The 24,637-nt window shown below is 38.5% G+C and overlaps 1 protein-coding gene across 1 annotated transcript in view; it reads left to right on the plus strand.

Moving 5' to 3' along the window:
• The window catches only part of LOC115424856 (sodium/potassium/calcium exchanger 3-like), a 115,647-nt gene that overhangs the window by 60,822 nt on the left and 30,188 nt on the right, over nt 1-24,637 (plus strand). The window contains exons 4-6 of the mRNA XM_030142253.1: nt 9,022-9,096; nt 16,410-16,494; nt 20,257-20,360. Of these exons, the coding sequence (XP_029998113.1) occupies nt 9,022-9,096; nt 16,410-16,494; nt 20,257-20,360 (264 nt within the window). The remainder of the gene's footprint in view (nt 1-9,021; nt 9,097-16,409; nt 16,495-20,256; nt 20,361-24,637) is intronic.

Consider the following 24,637-nt stretch of genomic DNA (forward strand, 5'->3'; position numbering starts at 1 on the left):
GCAATATTACAGGCAATGTCAATGTTACTGCACAGTGCACCACCCTCCAAGTTTGGCTGTCTGCCACTGAGAGGAATATAAAAGTAACCTTTCCTCAAATACTTTGATACAACAAAGAAAGCAGAATATACAGTGTATCATCATTGCTATTTCCTCATGATGTCTAACCTTTAAAATGAAGCACTCTCTTATTTCATAGCAGGTGTTAAGGTACTTTGCTTTGTGGAGGGAATGGCGTACTTTGCATTTTTAGGAAGGACAGTCACAGCGAATACCTGCAGAACTATAGTGATCCAGAACTTTTCTACCTTTCCATTTTTGGAAAGTGAGACTCAGAATTGAAACAAATTTGTTTAGTCCTGAGGACACTTTGCACATTTTCTCCACTTGCTCAGTAAAACTTACACAGATTGAGTTGGAAGGTGGAGTATATACAGGAAGGAGAAAGCAACGAGAGCAGGAACTGATACCTGCTCCAATGCCACAGATCAGTGACACAAGTATTCAGCAATCAGCCTAAACATTTTGTACGACAGATGAAGCAATATCACTGGTGATCACTTCATTCCAACAGTATCTGTCTGTGTCTTGCAATGGTGAAGATGAAACATACAAATGGTGAGCAGTTTCTTCAGGTTGTGGCAGCAAAATTTGATGTGTTGGCATAAAATAACAGTTTCAGAAGACAAATTATTGTTCACATGCTATGTACTGTCAAAAGGATGTTGTCAAACAACACTGATATGAATGTGCAGGACAACTTTACATATGATGTGTGGTTACTAAGGTTATAATAGTTTTGGATTTTTCATTATAGTTCAGTTTTATTTAGTTCTGACTTTTTTTTCTCTAATTCAGTTAGTTTTAATTTGTTTTTAGAGCAGGTTTGTTTTTTTTCCAAATGCTTAGTGTTAGTTTAGTTTTAGTATTAATTTTAGTTTCATCAAATCTTTTATCTTCCTCGCTGTTATACTCCCATAAATCCCAGACAGGATTCTGCTGCTTTCTCCCAACTTTAGTCTCCATGTTTCCAGGTAGAGTGGGGACCAGAAGACGACTGGAAACCACAAGTGATGAGAAGTGATGGATCGTGAAGTGTCGTATGGTGCCGCTAGCAAATATTACTAGAGCAAAATCAATCGATTTCATATCAATCCGGCATTGACAAAAACTGAGGGAATTTTATCCATAATTTTTATAAGTTTTAGTTAGTTTAATAAGCACACAATACAGTTTCAGTTAGTTATTGTTTTTTCTTTTAATTATAGTTTTTATTTATTTCAGTTAATGAAAATGTTTTTTTCAATTCCAGTTTTCATCATTTCGTTAGTTTTCATTAACGATAATAACCTTGGTGGTTACATGACACAGTGTGCGTTTGTTACAGCCATATGGCGGCTTGGAAAGTGGTTTTACTTCGTTCCATACAGACCCATGTACATCACAACATTGATCAATGTGATATACTAAAGTCGTATTATCTTACAATAGTAGTAAATTTATCTGAGCCTCCCTTGCATTATTTGTTTTTGCAATTACTTACCTTACAAAATAAACAAATAGCACAAAAAAGACACTAAGAAAACATTACTCTTTCACAACTCACAAAGAAGACTCGTGCATAAATAGTTGCAGTCCACAACAATCATTTTATTTACAAAAAACTAAATCAAAGAATGACTTCAGGGTGCAGGAAACTAAAATGAAAAAAACAAAACACTGTAGAATTCAATCAATCAAATGTTATTATATAGTGCCAAATCATAACAAAGTTATCTCCTGACACCTAACGTATTTACAGAAACCCAACAGAATCTTCCAGGAGTCAACACTTGGTGACAGGCGAAGAAAAAACCTCCTTTTAACAGGCAGAAACCTAGAGCAGACCTCGACTCCTGGAGGATGGTCATCTGCCTTGACCAGTTGGGGTTAAAGAGAGAGGGTAAAGGAAGACGCCTACTGGTGTGTGTGTGTGTGTGTGTGTGTGTGTGTGAATGGGTGAATGTGAGGCCTTATAAAGTGCTATGGGCACCATGAAGGTGGATAAAATGCACAATGTAAGTTCAGTCCATTTACCATTTAGAAAAAAAAATACAGCTTGAGGCTGGGGGAGGGCGGAGAAGGGGGAGAAAGGGGAAACGGGTGAGACACATGGATGCGCAGCAAACTGAACTAAAACTGTTAAAACATAGAACAGCTGGTGCTAGTATAACTACGAATAACTGGAACAAATGTCCATAAACTGTTAATACTATTAGTACAAATACAAGTATGAACTGTGGATATACTACTACTGCAACTGTTCGTACCAATAATAGAAACCTCTACATCTGTGTAACTATAAAATAAACTCTATCACAACGATATAGATAAATGAGCGATGACAAGGAAGGTGAATGATGAATTAAACTCATTCACCGACCAAAAGCTGAGTCGAACCAGTTCCACGGAGTGGAAACGCAGCATTATGTATTTCTTTGAAAGGGCTTTACATCATTACTGTATGACTTCATCACATTCACATTTCTTGATGACTTGACTAAGCTTACTGGTGTAACACACAGAAAGAAATAGAATGGCCCTCATTTTGTTTTGTATTGACATCGACGTGGACCATATACCCCTTTTCCACCAAAAAGAACCTGGTGCTATTTCGGTGTCGGTGCTAGAGCCAGTGCTCAACTGGTTCCAACCTGGTCCCTCCAAAGAACTGGTTTGCTTTTCTATAGGCCAAGAGCCAAACAGAGCCAAATCAGAGCCACGTCATTATGTTATCGTAAAACGTGATCACATGACTGGGTCTGGTGAGGGAGACGCTCGTCCAGAAGCAAGCGCTGGTCTTGTGCTTACAAGCCTATATTGCAATCCACAGGCGAAAAACAAATATTCACTCTATGGCATTTGTCATAAACATAAATATGTGGGTTTCTATATTACATATGTAGAAACATATGTCTGTAAACTGGTAATTAGTAGGCCTGTAACGGTACACAAAATTTTCAGTTCGGTACGTTGTCGGTTTTGAAAGCCATGGTTCGGTTTTTTTCGGTTCGGTACGGGAAGAAAGAAAACCCCTCAAAATGTCTTTAATACATTTATGAATTTAAAAAAAAAAATGTTCCCCCAATTTTTGGACACAATAGAATATAGAAAAACAGGAATATAATTCTGCTGCTATAAATCAAATAGAAAATAAAATGAATTATTAATATTACTAAATGTATTTTAAACATTAGTATTGCACTTTTCCCTGACAGGTAGTTTTGAACAAACAACAAAAATCAAATCACAGTTCTGTCAGTTCACATTCTGTATAAAAATACCAAAAAAATTCCACATGAAGTGCAACATTAACAAGAGGGTAAACTGGTATTCTGTTTAAACAAACTGAAGAGCAACTTTGACAACAAAAAATTAACCAAATTATTTATTTTTGGACAGAGAACAAACTGTTTAGGACACTGTGTGTACATGCGCGTGCAGGGTGCGATTAGTCAGGGGGATGTTTTTTTTTTTCTTTTTTGGTCGGAGCCAGGGGGGTGGGGGTGTCCATAACTAACGTAACTTATGCTGGCGTGAAACAAAAGTGAAACTTTATATTCTGTCAACATCCACCTCCGGGTTCTGTTCCTCTGTTGTACAGCGTGTGAGAGAGAGAGAGACAGACAGACAGAGCTAGTGTAAGTGTTTTAGAACTACTGTAGTTCCTAGGGGCCAAACAACGTCCATCTTATTAACATCTCTTTCCTCGTTGTCTTTCACCGGGACCTGAACTGATCCCAAACGGGATTGTAATGATGGCAGAGGGTCTCCAGTCTCTTCCTTCCAGGTTCACATCATATTTGTTGTTGTTGTTTTTTTGTTTTTTTTAACCTTATATCAGCTGTTATTTCATATTTTGGGTCAATGTGCGTGTCCTTTAATTTGTCCGTGCAGAACTTGCGCAGATTTACAGGTCCGCATCAAACAACGTCTTTTGTTCCTTTTCCTTTTTCTCAACATACTATGCTGTTTCGATACAGCTGTGTACCGAACCGAACAGGTGTGTACCGAAACGGTTCTGTTCGGTACGTATACCATTACACGGGGGGGGGGCTTGTTGAGGGAAGAAGAGAAGGGGGCTGCACTGAGGGTGGGCTACCTGTGTGTAAAGAGGGCCATCAGTGGCTTCACTGCCTTAGAAAACTGGCACACTTCCACATTGACCGAACCATTTTAACCTTGTCGTTCCTTTATTGAGTCTGTTTTGTCTTTTTGCCTGGTGGCGTGGTTTGGTCAGACCTCAGTTGCAGAGAGAAGCTCACTGAATCAAATAGTCAGATGGTCCATTCGCCTTATTGGTGAGTCCCAGTCTTGTCCTTTCCTCTGGAGATTCCTCTGGATCTTGTTTTTATTTATTTGACCTTTTTTATTTATTTTATTCTTTTATTTATCCATGCTGCTATACTGATGAATGGTGGAACACTGAGGACTTTTTGTCTTGACACTCAATCAAGTACCTGCCTAACAGGTTCAATGTATGTCTTGCTGTAATGCCAAAAGCAATCACCTCATCTGTAAAACAAATCTACCCACGGGTACAAATAAAGTATCCTTGAACCTTGAATACTGGTCAAACTGGTTGAAGAAGGCATTGAGATTGTTCGTCTCCTCTACTGTCCCCCCCTGCTGTTTCACCCTTTGACCTGTGGCCCATGATAGTGTTTAACACCCTTCCAGACATCCTTCATCCCCCTCAGGCAGGCCTGGGTATTACTTGTGTAGGGGAGACCGGAGACAGGTGTAACATGGGTCAGTTGTAACTCTTGCAATTGCTCCAATCAGGAACAACTTAGGACTCACCTAATTCACTCTGCACATGCTCAGTTTAGTCCTTAGTCCACATGGGAAGTTGTAGTGCCGTGAGGCAGGCACATCAAAATTTGTGAGGGAAAACATAATTGTGTGGTAATTCATATTTTTTGCTCGAATTATTTTTGTAATTGTATAGTTTGCATTTGAAAGTTGTGTAAATTATATTTGTGAGATAAACAAAGATTTATGCAACTGTTAATCCACCTGTCCACAATTATCTAAAATTATTATATCCTGTGTAGATCAGTGTTCTTATTTCATATATCGGCCAATATATCGGTTATCAGCCAATATTGGATATCGGCCAATATATTGGATATCAGCTTTTTTTAGCTCCCAATATCGGTATCGGCACCGACCCAAAAAATCCCATATCGGTTGACCTCTACTTCACATCATTGTCTCTCAACTTCTGCTCCACTTTCTTCCTGTAAGCGTCTTTCGCCACCCTCAGGGATTGTTTAACCTTCTGCTGTGTAGGTTGAATTGCTTCCCTGTCCTTGCTCCTGAAAGTCGCCTTCTTCCTGTTGAGGACAGCCTTGATCTCCTGTGTTACCCAGGGTTTGTTGTTAGGGTAACAGCGAACGGTCTTAGCAGGGGATACCATGTCCAAGCAGAAGTTCAGGCATTCCGTCAGACAGTGTGATAATCTCCCGATGTCCTCACCATATGAATCCACCGTATGTGGCTGTAGGTAGACCAGGCAGTGGTCTGATTTCCCAAGAGGGGGGAGGGCTGTGACCTCATATACATTAGCATACAGCAGGTCAGTTGTCCTTTTGTTCATTGTGGGATAGTTTACAGACTGATGGAATGAAGTTATGCTGTGTTTCAGGCTGTTTTTTGAGCCCGTAAGTCACGACTTCAAACCACGACTCATGACTTTGTAACATTCCAGGCAAGTCACGCCAAACTGCCTGAGCGCGAGGAATTGTGGGAGCTAGATGTAAACAAACCAGCACGATGGACCTTACATTATGCTCGTTACAATCATTTCTATCACCAAAGGTGCTTGCTCTTTGCTTATTTGAGGGAAACAGAGGAGGAAAAATGGTGCATGAGGCAAAAGAAGCTGTTCTACCTTTTTTGTTTTGTTACTTGTATATTTGGATTTCATATTTGGTATTAATTTATTCTTGCACACCATGGACTGAAAACTAGCTAAGGCTAGAGTAGCTGCTGAACAGTATAGTTCAGCAGTAGTATAGTAGTAGTAGTATGCAGAACATTAGCAGATAAATAATGTCAGAGCAATACCTTGTTTTAATAAACAATCTGCATAAACACCACATCCATGGGGGTTGCCATTGCTACATGACATCAGAACTCGGAACTGGGAGAACATGGATCTAGTACGAGTTCACGGGTGGGAAGTCACAGGTTTGACTGACATTCCAGTGCCTTTTCACCAGTAGAAGGTTGGAAAAACACCAGTTACAGGTGGACTACAATGCAGCATAAGAATGGAGTCCAAAGTTGCACAGTTAAAATCCCATGAAATAACCATAAATGCCTCTGGATGCTGTGTCTGCAGCCTTGCTGAAACTGTATGTATTTTCTCACACACAACAGCTGCATTGGCGCTTTGGGGGGGTGTAACAAGACAAAAAAAATGCTTAAGAAATAAGAAGATGAAACAGATTACAATACATGAACATAGAACATAAAAGATTGAACAAAATTAAAATTATTTTTTGCTTTTTTATTCATTTCAGTGAGCACAATCTGAGTTCTCATTTAGCAACATGAAAATAGCATAGCACTCATTATTATATCCCCAAAATAACGTTTCGGGGATATGGTGTTTTTTTGTTTTTTTTTTTGTAATTATCTTTTTATTTTTTTATTTTTTTTTCAGTCAGCATTATCTTAGCATTTTACATCATATACATAAATTCTATGTATGTAAAGAAAAATAAACAAAAAAACCCCAAAAACATAAAAAACATGCTCAGACAGGGGCGCATTGACATAAATAGTAAAAACATACAAAGCAAACCAAAATATAGTTAAAGGGAAAAACAAGTATAGCTCACATTTCATTCTTTTCCCCTGTGTAAGATGAACATTGAACATTTAAAGTGTGTAGCACGAACCAAGGGTTTACATGGATCTACATGCACATTACTCTTCTTAAGTAATACCCACTCTTAATAGTGTTATAAAATCAACCCACTTTTTCCAATAATTGTTGAATTTGTCTAAATCAAGTCTGACAGAGAAAGTCAACTTCTCCATCCTATAGATGTCATCTATAACCTCTATCCAGTCCTCCATTTTTGGTGCATCCTTTTTTAGCCACTTCCTAGTGATGGCTTTTTAACCTGCCACCGACAATATTCTGAATGGATATTTATCCTGTGAATGTGGGATATAATGGTTTTATCCCATATGCTGCTGCCACCACTGGATTCATCGGATATCCTTTGTGTGAACATGATATGTAGGACAGGTTTGGTTGGATTTCTTATCCCTTGATAACCAATATAGGAGACCTCTAGTGGAAGAACCCTATCAATTTCAGCTTCTTTATGACGATTATGTCATCCAAATGGGGGCACTTTAGTTGAAAATAATTTTTGTGGACATAAATCAGGTAATAATAGGCTGATTGAGATCAAATTTTAGTTCATATTGATCATCTTACAAATATCTATTTTCTCACTACCATCCAGAGATCATATGGTACGATTTTAATTCACTAGGTGGAGTTTTGTGGGAAAAATTGATTCTCTGACTGTTATTCTGCCACATTCAGGTTGATGTAGCTCAAACTGAGTTCATATCGATTGTCTAACAATTATCTCGGATAGATTTACATATAGCAGGATCGGGGGGATTTAAGGGATATACCCTTGCTGTCGGCCCTGACAGCGTAAGCCTCATTTGTTTTTGTTTTTTCACTTTATGCTTACCAAATTTGCATCAAAACATCTTTATTTAAAAATGTAAATACCCTGGTCCCTCAGTTATGTCAGTCATGAATATTTAACATTTGAGGTGTTAATGCACTGCACCACATTTGCATGGGATTAGCTCTAAACTGAAGCATTGCCATTTAATTACAAAACTTGGTGCTTAATTTTTCATGGAAATTTACATATTGATGTAATGTAACAGCGCAATGTTTACTTTTATTTTAACCCATTCATGCATAGTGGTCATTCCAGTGGACAGTTATTCTACAGCTGTTCTCTTATATATTCATGGGTTTTGTTCTTTTAGTTCCGTATCAGCCAACACAGTGGACGCTTGTGCATCATCCCATACACTGACATTCATACCGTTACTGTAACTTTGCTGTTCTTGATAAACCTGATCTGCAGTAACACGTTTTAGTATAAATCAATTGCAAATTGTTATTAGACTATAGGCTAATTAACAGCTTTTTTTTTTTAAACAAAAATATTGTTTTATCTCCATGAAGTGAGTAATAACTAGTGTTAGAATATGTTAACATGTGAGAAAACATCAGATTAGCAGCATTAAAAATGTTTTTATTTCATTGTTTTCATATCACATTGTGAGATTGGTTTTTAAATACATGGTTCTTTGCTTCAAAAATTAAATGCATAGAGGCATTGTACCCGTGGTACCATTATACAATAGCATGAGAGGCTAAAATCGCCCAGCATATCACAACATTTGAATACGGACATAAAATTGTGCCTAGTAGTCAGGTAATGTTTCTGTATGTTTGGCGAGTTTGGCGGCAATCGGGCCTGTGAAGGCTGAAGAAAATCCATACAAATGCCCTCCTGTGCTGCAACATCGATTGGACATCGATCGGACAGACGAACACAGAACTTGCATTATATAGTATATATATAGTAGGATGGTGTAGCTGAGTGCACATATTTGTAACTCCATGAAAAAAAAAAAGTCTATCGCATTGTTTTTTCGATGCCTGAGGAGGAAAAAAAAAAACACTCTTGACTAAGGTTCTCATAATTCATGCATTTAAGTACATACCAACGTGATATGCAAACTAAATAAAATCAGGGAAAATGGAGGAAAACATTAAATGTAGTACTTTTGCTTTTTACAGTAAATGTTGCAGCTGGAGCCCATCTCAGCTTCAACCCCTTCAGTTCATATATAAATCATATCATATTACTACTATACTTTGCAGATCCCTGTAATATTTATCACTGCATCTCTTTTCAGACCATCTACATGTTCTGTGCCCTGGCTCTGGTCTGTGATGACTACTTTGTCCCCTCCCTGGAGAAGATATGTGAGGTAAGGATGGTGCTCTTACAGCAGGATGCTAATTCACACCCCTGGGAATATTAACATTAAAACATATATTTTCATTTAGACATATCATTATTGTAGACAGATTTAATCTCTCAAGCTTTTTTCCAGTTTAAGGTTTTTTCTTCCTCACTGAACCAAATCTGCAATGTGTGAAACCTTTCAAGAACCAAACCAGTCTTTGAACCAGCCAAAAGAGGGTGGCCATCCTGGGGTTCATTTCTGGGTTAAATAGTGAACGCAGCCAGACATAACGGATGCAAAATCTGTTTCTGCACTCTCTGCGTTCGCTAAACCATCGTTAGCTCACTATTAGCGCTGAGGGGTGCACTAAACAGGAGCGTTCACTATTTAACCCTGAATAACACCTCCGCTCCCGCTGTTTCCAGTCATCTGACAGAAGAATTATTATAGGCTATCTGTGTGTCCGGACCTCCTCCCTTACCCTCACCTGTCTGGATGGACCTCCTCACCCTCATCTGACTATAGATGTACCTCCTCAGCTGTCTGCATCTGTCTGGGGGAGACAGCGGTCAGCTGCCCCCCCCTTACTGAATGGAACTGAATTATTTACACATATATATTGTGCGTCTGGCTGGATGTCTAATGATTTTATTTTATTTTAACCTTTATTTAACCAGGAAGTCCCTTGAGATGAAATCTCTTTTTCGAGGGAGACCTGACCAAGAGGCACATCAGTACAATACAAATGAACTAACAGAGTATAAAACTACATACAAGTAAGACAACATAAAATGGCTAAAAACATAAAAGTTAAAAACCAGTTTAAGAATAGCAGTTACACACTTCTGTTAGACAGTTTGACAGAAGAGATTTGAATTCACCCAAGGTAATGAAGTGCTGAAGCTGAAGTGAGTTTTGCAAATTGTTCCATGACCACGGTCCATCGTAGGAAAAAGCTGTTTTACCAAGTTCAGAGTGGACTCTGGGGACTCTAAGGAGGAGCCGATGTGATGAGCGGGAGTTATATCCACTGGTGGATGGAGATAGGAGGCAACAGAGATATGGGGGTAGTTTACCCAATACAGCCTTGTAGATAAATACAAGCCAACACCGCTGCCTCCTAAGCCTTAGCCCATCAGACCAGAGCATCCAGTTCACAGTGATGGGTCCTGAATGCAGCATTTGTAATGAAACGTAAAGCACTGTGATAGACTGTGCCCAGACAGTGGAGAGTTCTCATTATGTGCACACAAACACACACACACACACACACCCGCTGGTGTGTGTGTCACCAGTTCACTGGCTCTGCCCCCATACGGTTCTCATTCATTCATTCATTCTAGGGCTGCACGATTTTGGCCAAAAAAAAAAAAAATCCCGATTTTTTTCCTCTAAAAACTCTATTTCGATTTTGATTTTTGGGTAAAACTACAAAAGACAACAGAAGTCAGCATGTCGTTTTCGTGAGCAACCCACAATGCAAGGCACTGCTCTGACCTCAAATCTGTGATGGTATCACGTGATGAACGCACAGAAGTTTATTTTTTCTTAATTAAATCTTTATTGAATGAAGTAGAGTATACAAACAATGTATACAACAAGAAAATAACATAAGTTTGCCAGGGGGAATACACTATAATACAATGTCCAAATCAGAGCAAATACTGAATGTTTTTATAGCCTTTTTGTTTCCAGATTTATCAAACAGCTTTAAATAATGTTCAGCATCTTTCAAAAAATAAATAATATTTGGTTTTGTGTTACAGAACTTACATTTGTGAATGAAAAATTCAGCAAGTAAGGGGACTTATTTATTTATTTATTTATTTATTTATTTATTTATTTATTTATCTATCTTTTTCTGGGTATCTGGGCCCACAGAAGTGGTACCAATGTAAGTCAGTGACAGGCATCAGTCGTGCGTGTGTGGACCACATTAATATGAGTGATCCCCATGCGGTTCTATGTAAACTGGGGGATCTGTGCGTGGAACAGACCAACCCAGGACACGCTGGAGGGATTCTATCCTGGAGCTGGTGGATGTGTGTGGGCACAGGGCTGTGTGGGCTCCTCTGCTGAGGCTGATGACCCCGAGACCCGGACCCAGTTCGGAAGAAGACAGTATGGTACGGATCCGGGACAACGGAAGATGGATGATCCGCATGCAGTTCTATTTCAGTTGCAGGATCCGTGCATGAAGCCACGGCTTACCTTGCTATAAGTACTGTGGGCTCATTAACAAAGTCCGGTCATTACATGGACTTCTGTGACAGACCGCTGTCACTGATAGGAGGAGGAGCCTACGGTGCATGCGGCCCGCAGGCACGAGAGAGATGAAATCGATTTTACGATTTCCCTTTTTTAAAAATCGTCCTAATTAAAAAATCTGACTTCGATTTAAAATCGATTAATTGTGCAGCCCTAATTCATTCATTCATTCAGTCATTCATTCTGCTGCTCAGTTTATATCAACTGGGGCCGGTTTCAGACTCCACTTGTCCAGACCAGATGAGGTGTGAATATTAGGGGTGTGCCAAAACATCGATTATTATATTCATCGCAAAGTGACACGTGATGATTCAATAACGATTCATAAATGTTCAAAAACGATTATTTTTCATGATTACTAAATTCAATTCAGTTTTCTTTGTAGAGCCCTATATCACAACAAGGTTGCCTCAAAGGACTTTACAGAATTAGTTAAAGTAGTTAAATGACAGAAACACAACCACAGCGTGCGGCAGGAAAATAAAAGTGGCACATGCTGTCAGGACGCCTTAAGGAACGGACCAGGGGAATTATAGTATCACCTCTAACTGTTTGGTTACAGTTACAGAGCGTCAGAGTCACCAAGTGGGTTTAAAAACTAGCGTTTGGAAGCAGGACTTTCGGTCTCTGATGTGGACACTGGAGCCCAGATACAAACTTCCAAACCGAAAGTATTTTGCCTAGAAAGCAGTTCCCGAACTGTACAATGAGACCAAATCCAAAGTAGTGGAATCACTGAGGAAAGCATGTAGGAGAACTCTGACATGTGACGCATGCTTTGATTGTGGATAGCGAAATATTGATTTGTGCTGCTCATTGAGGTCTGGATATAATTTATTCTGACTGAATAAGCTAGTGCTTGTGTTGGTTCAGATTGAATGAACTGTTTTATGCAGTTTTCTACAGAAGCATGTGTGTGGGGAGGGTCTGAGAGTTTACTGAGTTCCTGGGGAGCGTTTGAGGGGGCAGAAAAACTAAATACCTTACTTTCCGGGCCATAAGGTACACCTGAATATAAGGCGCACCTGACTGTAAGCTGCAGCTGACTTTAAGTCGCACCTGACTGTAAGCCACAGGTGTCCACGTTGTGACATGAGATATTTACACAGAACGACGATAAACAGAAAGATTCTTTACATATTTATTTACATACCTTCACTGCTTTTTTCAGAACAGTGCCTGTGACACGGCAGTAAAACAGCAGTATCACGGCTGGTGAAAAAACCCCCCAGAAAAGTCATTGATCGTCATCTTCATCTTCCTCCTGCTCACTGAAACCACAGAAGTCGTCTTCTTCAGTGTCGGAGATGAACAGCCTCAGAAAGGCTCTGTCACACACCTTCTCAGTATCAGTCTCTCTTTCATTGTCGCTCTTATTGTCACTTTGGTCCCGAGGCAAAGTTGCTCCTGAACGTGTGCTGGCCTCTTCATCACGCAGCAGTCCAGCCTTTCGAAACCCGTTGGTGATCGTGGATTTTTTCACACTGCCCCATACTGTCAGGATCCACTGGCAGACTTGAGAAAAAGTTGCTCTTCACATGCGGCCAGTTTTGGTGAATGACTTCTGGTCATCCAAGCCTCCCACTCAACTTGGAGTGCCGCTTTAAATGTGCGATTCACACTGATGTCCAGTGGCTGCAAATGCTTCACTGGCCTCCCAGAATCAGCGCTGGAATTGAGTTTGTCCTCTTGAAGGCTGCTTTCACACAATCTGTTAAATGGGCCCTCACACTGTCCAAAACAAGCAATGTCTTTTTTCTGTGAAATAATCCTCCCGGGCGCCTGCTGTAGCACTCCATCAGCCATTCCATCATTAGGCTTTCTGTCATCCACCCTTTTGAGTTGACTTTCACTACGATGTCTTTCGGGAGTTTTTCTTTTGGCTTAGTCATCCACTTAAAAATCACCATTGGTGGAAGCTTTTGTCCGGATGCTGTGCAGCTCAGAACACAAGTGAAATCCGTTTTCTCGTGGCCAGTTGTTTTCACTGTGACGGATGATTCACTTTTCTTGTTAACAGTCCTAGTTAGAGGCAGGTCAAATGTTAAAGCTACTTCATCCATATTTATGATGTCGTCTAGTCTGATGGATTTTCTCGGCTATCTTTGTTTGAGTGAATTTGTGGAAGTTTGCAAGTTTTTCCTTGTTGTCAGGAGGGAGTTGCTCACAGAGTCGTCCGTGCCCTGATGGACAGGCTTTTTCATCTCATAAATCTGAGACACCACGATGGTCCACCTTTAAAATCTTCAATATTCTTTTCGGTGGCGATTGCTTTGGCTTTCAGTCGGATCTGCACGGTGGAAACACCTCGGTCGTCTGCTCTCTGTGTGTTCACCCAGTCCTCAAGAACTTTTTTCAAGTTCGGGCCATCGGTTTTTATTACCTCTGAAAGCTTTTGTCGTCTTTTGGCATTGAGTCAGTTGTTCACGCTGCCGTCTCCATCATCTCACCATTGATTCATTAACGCCAAACTTACGCAGCACCTCTGTTTCCTTCTTGGACAGCCAGATTGATTGCTTTCAACTTAAAAGCTGCATCATATGCATTTCTTTTTGTGTTTTCCATGATGAGGGTTTGTGCATGACATGAAAAATGATTAAGTTAAGCTTAAAACTCCTCCTCTTAATCACCTCTTCCACCTTTCTGTCTTGCTTTTGCGCTTCCTGCTAAAGCGCACCCTGGATGCCGGTAGCCCGTAAAAATCTATACTCGAGCCGCATCGTTGTACAAGCCGTAGGGTTCAAAATGAGAAAAAAGTAGCAGCTTATAGTCCGGAAAGTACGGTAAGCAATTATTTGTTTATTTGTTTTTATTAGACTTGTACAGAAATCTGTGAAAACCACTTTTGATTGAAATAAGTCTTATTTATTTCTAGAGATACTTTATTTGTTTTCCTAAAAAAAAAAGTGGACTTCATTCCACCAAAGTTTTTTTTTGTACTGTTAATAGAGAAATATATGTTTTTGAAAAGTATTGCTTTTGATACAGTAAATGTTTTGCAGGTAACTGGAAAACTTTATTTGTGAATAAAAGCACCTTTTGCTCTATAAGCCACTGCTACCTTTTTCCTCTTGGTTCCCTGATGGAAAATATGTTGGATCCTTTAGTGGTTTGACACAAATAAAAGATAATAGAAAAAGCTTTGTTTGATACTGACAAATATACCTCGTTTAAAAGTATGAAGTCGCCACAGAGGGAGAAAAAAATCCTAAATGAGGAAAAAAGATGCATTGAAAATCATTATAATTGTAATAATTGTTATGATTATTATTATTATTATTGTGATCATCACTGATGATCACAATAGCACCCGAATCGTTGCACCCTGAATTGTAAATCAAATCGAATTGTGTGGTGCCTTAGATGGCACACCCCTAGTGAATAACACCCCTAGTGAATATGTCCTGAGTGTGAGTTCCATGGACACAGTACACAGAAATGATGATAGTAGGATGTATTAATTTGCTCACCAAACTGCAGTATGAACAACTCAGTCTCACATCAAAATGTAAAATAACTACATTTGTCCACAGTACAAAATATATCAGTCTCACAATTAGGGCTTGAAAATTGTAAAATGCTCATGTCTTTTTTTTTTTTTTTTCTTCTCCATTGGCCCGCGACCAAGTCATATGACTTTGAAGATTCCGGCTGTGAGAACCAAAAACATTTCATACATTTCTCTCATTTTTAGCTAAAAAAAATCAATATTTTGAGTTTGTTTATGCATAAAAATGTGTTTTTGTTACATTACTAGCGAAAAATTTAGTTTTTTATTTTCATAACATTCACTCAGTGAATATATATAATCACCTGCTTGCTTGTTGTTGTGAAAATTTTCACCTAACTCAAAAACTTACTCAAAATATTGATTTTTTTACTCAAAATGAGAGAAATCTCTGCCATGTTTTTTGTGCTCACAGCCAGAATCTTGAAAGTCATCTGACGCAGGCCAATAGAAAAGAAAGGATAATAAAACATGAACATTTTACGTTTTTCAGGCCATATTTGAGAGATTGATACGTTTTCTACTGCAGACAAATGTAGCTGTTTCACATTTTGATATGAGACTGAGTTGGTATGAAAGCAAACATAACCAGACCAGATGTATACAATGGTAAAAAAAAAAAAAATGAAAGGAGCCCAAGTTTATGACATCAGATGTAAAATGTGTACGTGATTAACTTTTTAACATCCACTGTTTTCACTTGGGTTGGGACAGAAGAGGTGTAAGGCCAGTATGCATGTTAGCATTCATTTGAAAGGGAACATTTTCAAGTTTCTCTGTTCATTATGTGGCTGAAACACAACCTAAACTGCATCAGTTTGAACATGGCTCAATCTAATCCTATGCTTAAAATGTAAGCGATGACTCGGTGGATGTTAAGAGGATTTTAACCAGTTACTAAAGACGAAACAGATGGAAATCACATAAAAGATTTGAACAAAATGAAAAAAATGTATTGCTTATTTTGTTCATTTCAATCTGACTTCAATCTGAGTTCTTATTTAGCAAGATGAAAACAACGCAGTACTCAGTTGTTTTTGTTTTTTGACTTTATGATCATCAAACTATGCATCAAAATGAAGCAAAGAAACATAAGAAACAAAGAAGCATTGTATTTTATCTGAGTGTGCCCAAAATAATTTGTTTTTTTGATTCTAGTTTAGTTTAAGTTAAGTTTCCAAGCACATAACTCATTTTATTTTGATATGTTGTCTTGTTTCAGTTTGTTTTTTATTTAGTGTTAGTGTTAATTCAATTTTTAAGGTATTATTTTGTGGGGAAAGCCTTAATTTATAGAGATGAAGAAAAGGCAGCCTAAAACAAAGGAATATATGCATCACAATAAGCGTTCTAAAAGTATATTTCAGTTTACTTTCAGTTGATTATTTTAAAAGCTTTTGACATAGACATGTTTTGTGTTGTGTATGTACTCCATACTGATAGGAGCTTAAATATGTGCTCTTTAGTGGATGTTAAATTGCCACAGGTAAAGTATTTTTCAGGAAAAAAACCTCCTTTTTCTCTGAGTTGATGCCTCTTCTTTCCTATTATGTTGCAGCGTCTCCATCTCAGTGAGGATGTCGCAGGTGCTACGTTCATGGCTGCAGGCAGCTCTGCTCCTGAGCTCTTCACATCTGTCATAGGTATTCAACCCATGATTACCCCCTTGCCCCCCCCTCCTCTTCTATCCAAAACACATGCATGTTCTGCAGCTGTTAGTGCAAAATAATGTATGACTCTTAATGGATGTTCTGAAGCTTGTATTCCAAGACGCTCCCAGCAAACACACATGGCTTTCAACATATTAAAGCATATTAAGGTTACCTTATGTAACAGGCACTAGAGAATACTTGGGGATTACCTTTATTTTTGATCATACTCAGTGTAACATACATATCTGAAAGAGCACTATGTCAAAAACTAGTTCACTTCAGAAACTTTACTGTCACTTTTGACAGCCTAGTTCAGGGGTCTGCAACCTTTATTATCAGTCAGAGCCATTTTGCCTCCTCTTCCACCAAAAAAAATAGTCTGGAGCCGCAAAAAAATAACAGAGCTTACAAACTTTAAAAGTTTTAATCTTTTTTTACATTTTATGTTACAACCACTGAATACAACAAACAGAAGTACAGTGTGGAATGGATTCTGGAGTATGATTACTCTAAAAGTACACAATAAAAGTATTCCATTGTATTTGTGCTAATAGTATATGAAGTACTAATACCAAAAATACCAAATTCACGAGGTACGTATTGTGAAAAATAATTTTATTCATCATTGAATTTAGTCTTAAAACTTATTTCAGACGAAAAACGAACACTTTTGGAGCTTGGAAGGGATTTTTGAGTATGATTACTCTAAAAGTACACAGTAAAAGTAGTTCATAGTATTTGTGCTAATGGTATATGAAGTACTAATACCAAATATACCAAATTCATGAGGTACTTTTTTGAAATCCTAATTTTATTCATCATTGAATTTTGTCTTAAAGCCTATTTCAGATGAAAAAACAAACACTTTTGTGGTTGGAAAGGAATCTGGACTATGATTATTCCAAAAGTACACAGTAAAAGTAGTTCATACTATATGTGCTAATAGTATATGAAGTACCAATACCAAAAATACCAAATTCACGAGGTACTTATTGTGAAAAATAATTTTATTCATCATTGAATTTAGTCTTAAAACTTATTTCAGACGAAAAACGAACACTTTTGGAGCTTGGAAAGGAATCTGGACTATGATTACTCCAAAAGTACACAGTAAAAGTAGTTCATACTATGTGTGCTAATAGTATATGAAGTACCAGTACCAAAAATACCAAATTCACGAGGTACCTATTGGAAAAAATAATTTTATTCATCATTGAATTTAGTCTTAAAGCCTATTTCAGATGAAAAACCACACTTTTGGTGCTTGGAAGGGAATCTGTTGTAGGATTACTCCAAAAGTACACAGTACTCATACTCATACAGTCACTCTATGAAAAGTATCGCTATTTATGGAAATTATTCTCTTCAAAACTCAACACTGCCTCCACAGTTCCCAGTCGTTCTGCTCCATATTCTCCGTCTGCGTTCACATCCACAAGCTCCCAGAAAACGGACAGAATTATGTGAGTAATAAACAAAGGACGGACAGAACCCTGCGTCCGTCTGCGTCTTTAACGTAGAGCATAAATGAGCCCTTACTTTTGTTGTCCGGAAGGCACATTCGCTCCATGCAGCTCATCTACCGTAATTGTTGAATGAATAGAGCACTAGAAAAACGCTGGCAGTTGGCTTGACCATGCAGAGGAGAATGGCGGCTGGTTTGACCGCAGTAAAGGGAGGAGCCACTACAAGGAGGAAGAAGAGACGCATGAGGCTCCAGAGACGAAGGTTGCCGACCCCTGGTCTAGTTGTTTTTAAGTTGTCCTAATTTAGTCTTTTATGTATACATATACATTCCTTTTCTAGTCCATAAAGATGCAATGTGTAAGATTCACTTATGTGTTAGAGTTTATATTGGAACAAAAACTCTGTAAGCAAATCTTACTTTGTGAAGCACTACATGTCTTTTTTTTTTTTATCACTAATGACAATTTTTTTTTTTCTTATTTTGGAATTGGTAATTGTTTGTATACTGTGAATTGCTTCTGTGTGTGTTCATGTTTATGACTATATGTGTACACATGTCAGAATCTACTTTTGTGAGGACAATTTTACCTGGTCCTCACAACTTGAACTGACCATGTGAGAGCTAAAACCTTGGTTTTCGGGTTATACTGCAGGTTATAAGATGAACAAGATGAAGACTAGGCTTCTCAGTAGTATGAACATATCTCCTGTATTTTCATATTGTAGTTTTGCAACATGAAATTGCAACTAGGACCAGATGACTTACAGAAAACAGGTTATAAATGCAGACACTTGCACATAAAAGGTTCACCGTCACTAACATTTTAAGTTCAATAAACCTCCTTTTGAGGATTATACCTGCAGATTAGAGGTTTATTTAGAATGATCATCAGCAAATAGTGATCAGTTTGAACCACACAGACTGCTCTTAAGTGGTTTCCTGTGTATTTAGGGCTGAATGCTTTGATGAAAAAGTCCAATTGTAATTATTGTTGACACTGTTGTGTTTGTATTTTAGTACTTATCAGGGAAAATACACAGAATACTGATCATTTTTAAATACATTGTTTTGATTTGCAACGCAAACATACAAACCTAAACTACAGAAAAAAAGAAATACATAATTGTTAACTTCAAAACAACAAAAGAGCATGACATTTTTCCTGTTTTCCAGTCTCTGTCACCCTACAAAGGATTCAACAGTCAAAGAAAACTGATGGATTGATGTTTTCCAGTACCCCTCCTTTAAATTCAAACCTATTGTGATTATATATTTACACACTGAATAGGATTCTATTAATTCCGCAGCCCTAATTTGGATTGATTGCTCAGCAGAACTCAGTTTTGCTTAAGATAAGGGTCAGAACCAAGGGAATACATTCTGCTGTCATACAAAGATACTGAGACTAGACTGTGTGTGAAGGATACCTGAGACAGTAATCCATGGCCAGTCTGGAGGGGTAATTTATTTACGTAGTGGCAGTTGTGGCAGTTGTGTTTGACAGCATCAGTATAACTGAGTATGTCAAATGCACTGCTGACTTCACCCATGCCCATTATGTATGTATGTATCTTTATTTAGGCGGGACAGTGCACATTAATGAACACATTTATACATTCCATTTCAGTATAAACATGTAAATATGCCGGAGTTAGCGCCAATGCTAATTTTCATCCGCAGTCCCCACATAATAAATAACAGAGATCCGTGCAATACAATACAAAACAAAACAAAACAAAACAATACAGTGGAATAAGTGCAGTACAGAGCAAGACAGGGCAATACATTGCAAAACAGTACAGTTAAATACACTACAATATAGTACATGCCAAGAACTAAAATAAATATTTACTACTTAAAGGATAATACACTACGTGTCAGAGATTAAAATAAACATTCAGATATCTCTTTAAAGTGCTAGTGTTCACATGTTTGGTTGTTTCTTAGCCATACTTTAATCTGGCTTTTGAAAGCAGCATACATGGGGCTCTCCCTGACATCCACTGGGATGGTGTTCCATGCTGCTACTACCTTTATATGATAAAGCATTTTGTGCAAAGGATGTTTTTTTTTTGCTTGTACCTCGCAGTCCCCCCTAGTGGCTGATCTAGTACTGAGGTGGTTGTTTTTCTGCCTGTTTTTCTGCTAATCCATGTAGTGCTTTATAAAAAGGACATATGCTTTTGAATAATCTAAAATTCTCAAAGCTGAGGAAATTATATTAAATGGATATATTATATTATGGAGTCACAGTGTGACTATGTGCTTGCTCATCGTCTCCATAGGGGTGTTTATCACCAAAGGTGATGTGGGAGTGGGTACCATTGTGGGCTCAGCTGTCTTCAACATCCTCTGTATCATCGGTGTATGCGGCTTCTTTGCTGGCCAGGTATGTTGTCATGATAATGTCACTTTGCTGCAGTCAGGTCTGCATGCTGACCTGCTGGCATTTACACAAACACAAATCCTAATGTCAGCTTTAAATACTCACACAAGAACAAAGAGGCAAAATTCACTCATATATGTATGCTTATGTTCACAAAATACTGTATGTAGGACACATTCATACACCGTTCACTTCTGCATCCATGAGTGCATATGTTATTACTTCTGCCAGGAGGCATTGGGATCACTGCTTTGTGTGTTTGTTTGCATGTTTGTTTGATTGTTAGCAACTTTATGGGAAAACTATTGCAACCATCTTTACCAAACTATACCCACAGATAGGCCTAGGCCCTGGGATGAACCCATTAAATTTTGGGCCAACTAGGCCAAAGTTCAAGGTCACAGCAAGGTCACAAAATCTCAAATTTTCCTATCTCTCATCATTGAGCAATTTTCGAAAATTCATAAAAAATTCAAAACGACTCCAATTAGCCTCCAATTTGATCCACCCGTAGCTTCTAACAAATCTTGTATCTGGCACAAAATTGTCCACATCCACTGTGGAATGTGGACTCTGTGGACATTCACATTTAACATTGAAAATCCCATTTACGACACATTTTTCATTATAACTCAACAAATATTGATTGGAATTGAATATAATTTGGCATACACATGACTAGTACCAAGCTTCAACTTTGTACAAAATATCGTTCCGCTCCATTTCTCTTCTGTTACGCTCTGTTGACTTTTGTTATTTTTTATGCAACATTTTCAAAAAATCATAAAAAATGCAATTCGTGAAATATCATTATGAAATTTGTTTGGTACATCCATAGACATATGTTCTATGACATAAGTTCTGGTTTTTGCTGTTCAACGAAAATTACAGAGGCAGTTAGACAGGGAATTTGTGGGGGGGTCATAATTTGTTTTCTCTTACATTCAAATGCTAACTAATACCTCATTTAAAAAGAAATAGTCGATCCACACATGCATACCGTTCGGGGTGCTTGGCGGAGGTTTGCGTTCTCTGAACACTTGTTAGTGATGTCCCGATCTAGATTTTTTTGCTTCCAATCCAATTTGATTTTTTTTAGGATTAGTTTTGCCAATACCGATCTGATACCGATCCGATAACGACTTTTTACAATAAAATTTTGATTTAAATTTGGAGTCATTATTTATAGGTTATGCTATTATTTAACTTGAGATCACAATTGGGCTGAATGTGGAACCTGAACTAAAACAAGTATGACTCCTGTGACTCTTAATAAGTTTAGTATAATTTTTGCGCTTTCCAAATTCATACTGTGGGACAAATTAGAACCTTTGGCGGACTGGTTTTTGCCCACAGGCCGTGTGTTTACCACTACTGTAGCTGGTCTATGGATCGGTCCGTCTAGGTATTATATGGGGGTGTGTTCTGCGCTGTATGTTAGTGAGGTGCACATCAGTGGGTTACTTGCGGGTCGGGGTGGGGTGGGTCAAAAGAATGTCAGTTTATTTGTGGGTTGGGTCGGGTCAAATAATTCCACAAAAGCCCCACGGGTTGAAAAAAACACTGACTCGCACATCCCAACCGGCCCATAAAGTGAATGTGAAACCTATAGATGTTTTACTAATTCCTCTAAACCTACCATGCAGCTAATTTTCCTTTTCCCTACCTTCAGAAACTTTAATTTGAAGGAGCAGGAGGTATGTTTACCCCCCAGAACCAGGTGCAGATTGGCCTGATCTCACACCGTACAGTGAAAATGAAACTTAAGACGCTTCACTAATTCCTCTGTCTCCCGTTGTTGTGCACCTCATTTCCTTTCCCCTACCTTCGTAAACTTTTATTTGAGGGGGCAGGACGTCTGTTGCCTGCTCCAGAACCGGGCCCGGATGACGGCCTGGTGTTCGCTCTGCTGCTAGATTCACAAGCCTCGCTAAGTAGCGAATCAAATACGTGACACTCCTGTAAATGAATCACATGCTGTGTGAACAAATGTTTGAGCATACTGAGGGGATTTTACCCTTTTGAAGAAATGGAAGCTTTGCAAGTGTTACAAGTGGACCTGGTGTCGTCTTTTTGGGGTGTTTCTGCCTTAACGCTATGTTGGCTTCGTTCTGACCAAAACATTGCAGCATGTGTGTGACATCATCACGCATGCGCAACGAAGGCAGAATCGATAAGCAGAATTGTTAAGCAGGCAAACAATTCCAAGGAATCAAGCTACTGGGAACCGGTTCTCAAAAAGAACCGATTCTCGATTCCCATCCCTAGTGGACATGAACTCTCTAGATAAGAAGGCCCAAATCAATGGGACTCTGTCCTAGATCTGATACATACGTTGTCTGTGTCTGCTAAACATGGCTTAATACAAATGAACATGGTGCGCAGAGTTATTTTACTAAGACTAGGCTGGCAAAAATATATCCAAATGTTGACCCTTTGTGCCCCTGATGCAGAGGCTAACCATCAGATAATGCACATGTTCTGGCTGTGTCCAAACCTCTCTACCTTCTGGACAAGTATAAAGCATAATAGTATAGCTGAAAACAGTATGTCTTATTTTTCATTTGAGACAAATATTTGTAGCATATTTTTGGTTCATGTTGGATCATCACATCAGTATCTACATGTGTTTTCTGCTTTGCGTCCTCTGTGTTGAATATTTCATGAGATCCGCAGATAACATCATATAGTACAGCTTATCTGTGATGCCGTCTGACATGTCAGGCAAAGGGCAGGCCCTTGGAAATGAGGTGAGTACAAGGATAGGCTCTCTGCGCTGGAAAATATATGCAACGGACTCCCACAGTGATGCCATCTCAGATTGTGCATTACATAATCATAGTGAGATAATGAGGAGAATGGGGGCAGTCAAATCACCCTCAGCCTCACTAATGTTTATGAACAAAGAAACAGTACAAGCCCAAGTTTGCACTCAGAGTTAACCCTCTGTTTCCACAGTTGACAGTGGCATATTCCAGATGTGGCTTCTTCTCCTTGGCTGATTTACACAGTGCTAGTGCTGTGTGGGAAGACAGTGATGCAGTGTTACTCATAGTATCGTGGGCTCCTGCTCTGTATCTGATTATATCAAACTGATAAGCACAAGAGGCACCTGTTCTACATAGGATGGAACCTCATTACCTTACATTCGGCTTTTTAACTCAGGTTGATCTGAGAGCTCCTCCTTTTTATTAGTGTAGTCATAGTGATGTCAGAGGTGTTTCTGAATCACAATGGAGCATGATCCACAGAATCCAAGGTTATAACAGTTTTGGATTTTTCTTTATAGTTTAGTTGTATTTAGTCTTGACTTTTTTTTCTCTAATTCAGTTAGTTTTAATTAGTTTTTAGAGCAGGTTTGCTAGGTTTTTTTTGTTTTCATTATTTCCTAAATGCTTAGTTTTAGTTTAGCTTTAGTTTCTTTATATCTTGTATCCTCTTCACCGTCGTATTCAAATAAATCCCAGACAGGACTCTGCTGCTTTCTCCCAACTTTAGTCTCCATGTTTCCAGGTAGAGTGGGGACCAGAAGACGACTAAACGACAAGTGACGAGAAGTGACGGAACATTAAATATCATATGGTGCCAGCAGCTAAAATTGCTTGAGGGAAATAAAAATGATTTTATATCAATCCAATATTGACAAAGATGAAAACTAAGAGAATTTTATCCATAATTTTTATACATTTTAGTTAGTTTTGTAAGCACACAGTACAGTTTGTTAGTTATCGTTTTTTCTTTTAATTATAGTTTTTATTTATTTCAGTTAACAAAAATGTTTTTACAATTCTAGTTTTCGTCATTTCATTAGTTTTCGTTAACGATAATAATCTTGATCCAATCCAACCAATCCAATCCAACTATATCTATAAAGCACTTTAAAACAACCACAGTGGACCAAAGTGCTGTACAGAAGAATTAAAGCACAATACAAATTACTCAAAACATTAAAAACATTCAAATCAAATAAAATAAAACAAGTTAAAATATAAAAAACAGAAACGAAATGTCAACATTGCACCAGTGTTAAAAGGCCAAGGAGAACAGGTGGGGTTTAAGAAGAGATTTAAAAACGGGCAAGGAGGAGGCCAGACTGATATACAGAGGCAGGTCATTCCACAGTCTGGGACCAGAACCAGCAAAGGCCCTATCTCCTCGTAGCCTGCACGTTGTTCTGGGCACCATCAAAACCAGCTGATCAGCTGATCTGAGAGAGCGAGTGGGAGTGTATGTGTGAAGGAGCTCAGAGAGGTAGGGTGATGCAAGATCATGGAGGGATT

This window comes from Sphaeramia orbicularis, chromosome 1 (genome assembly GCF_902148855.1).
Source record: "Sphaeramia orbicularis chromosome 1, fSphaOr1.1, whole genome shotgun sequence".
In the NCBI taxonomy this organism is placed as follows: Eukaryota; Metazoa; Chordata; class Actinopteri; order Kurtiformes; family Apogonidae; genus Sphaeramia; species Sphaeramia orbicularis.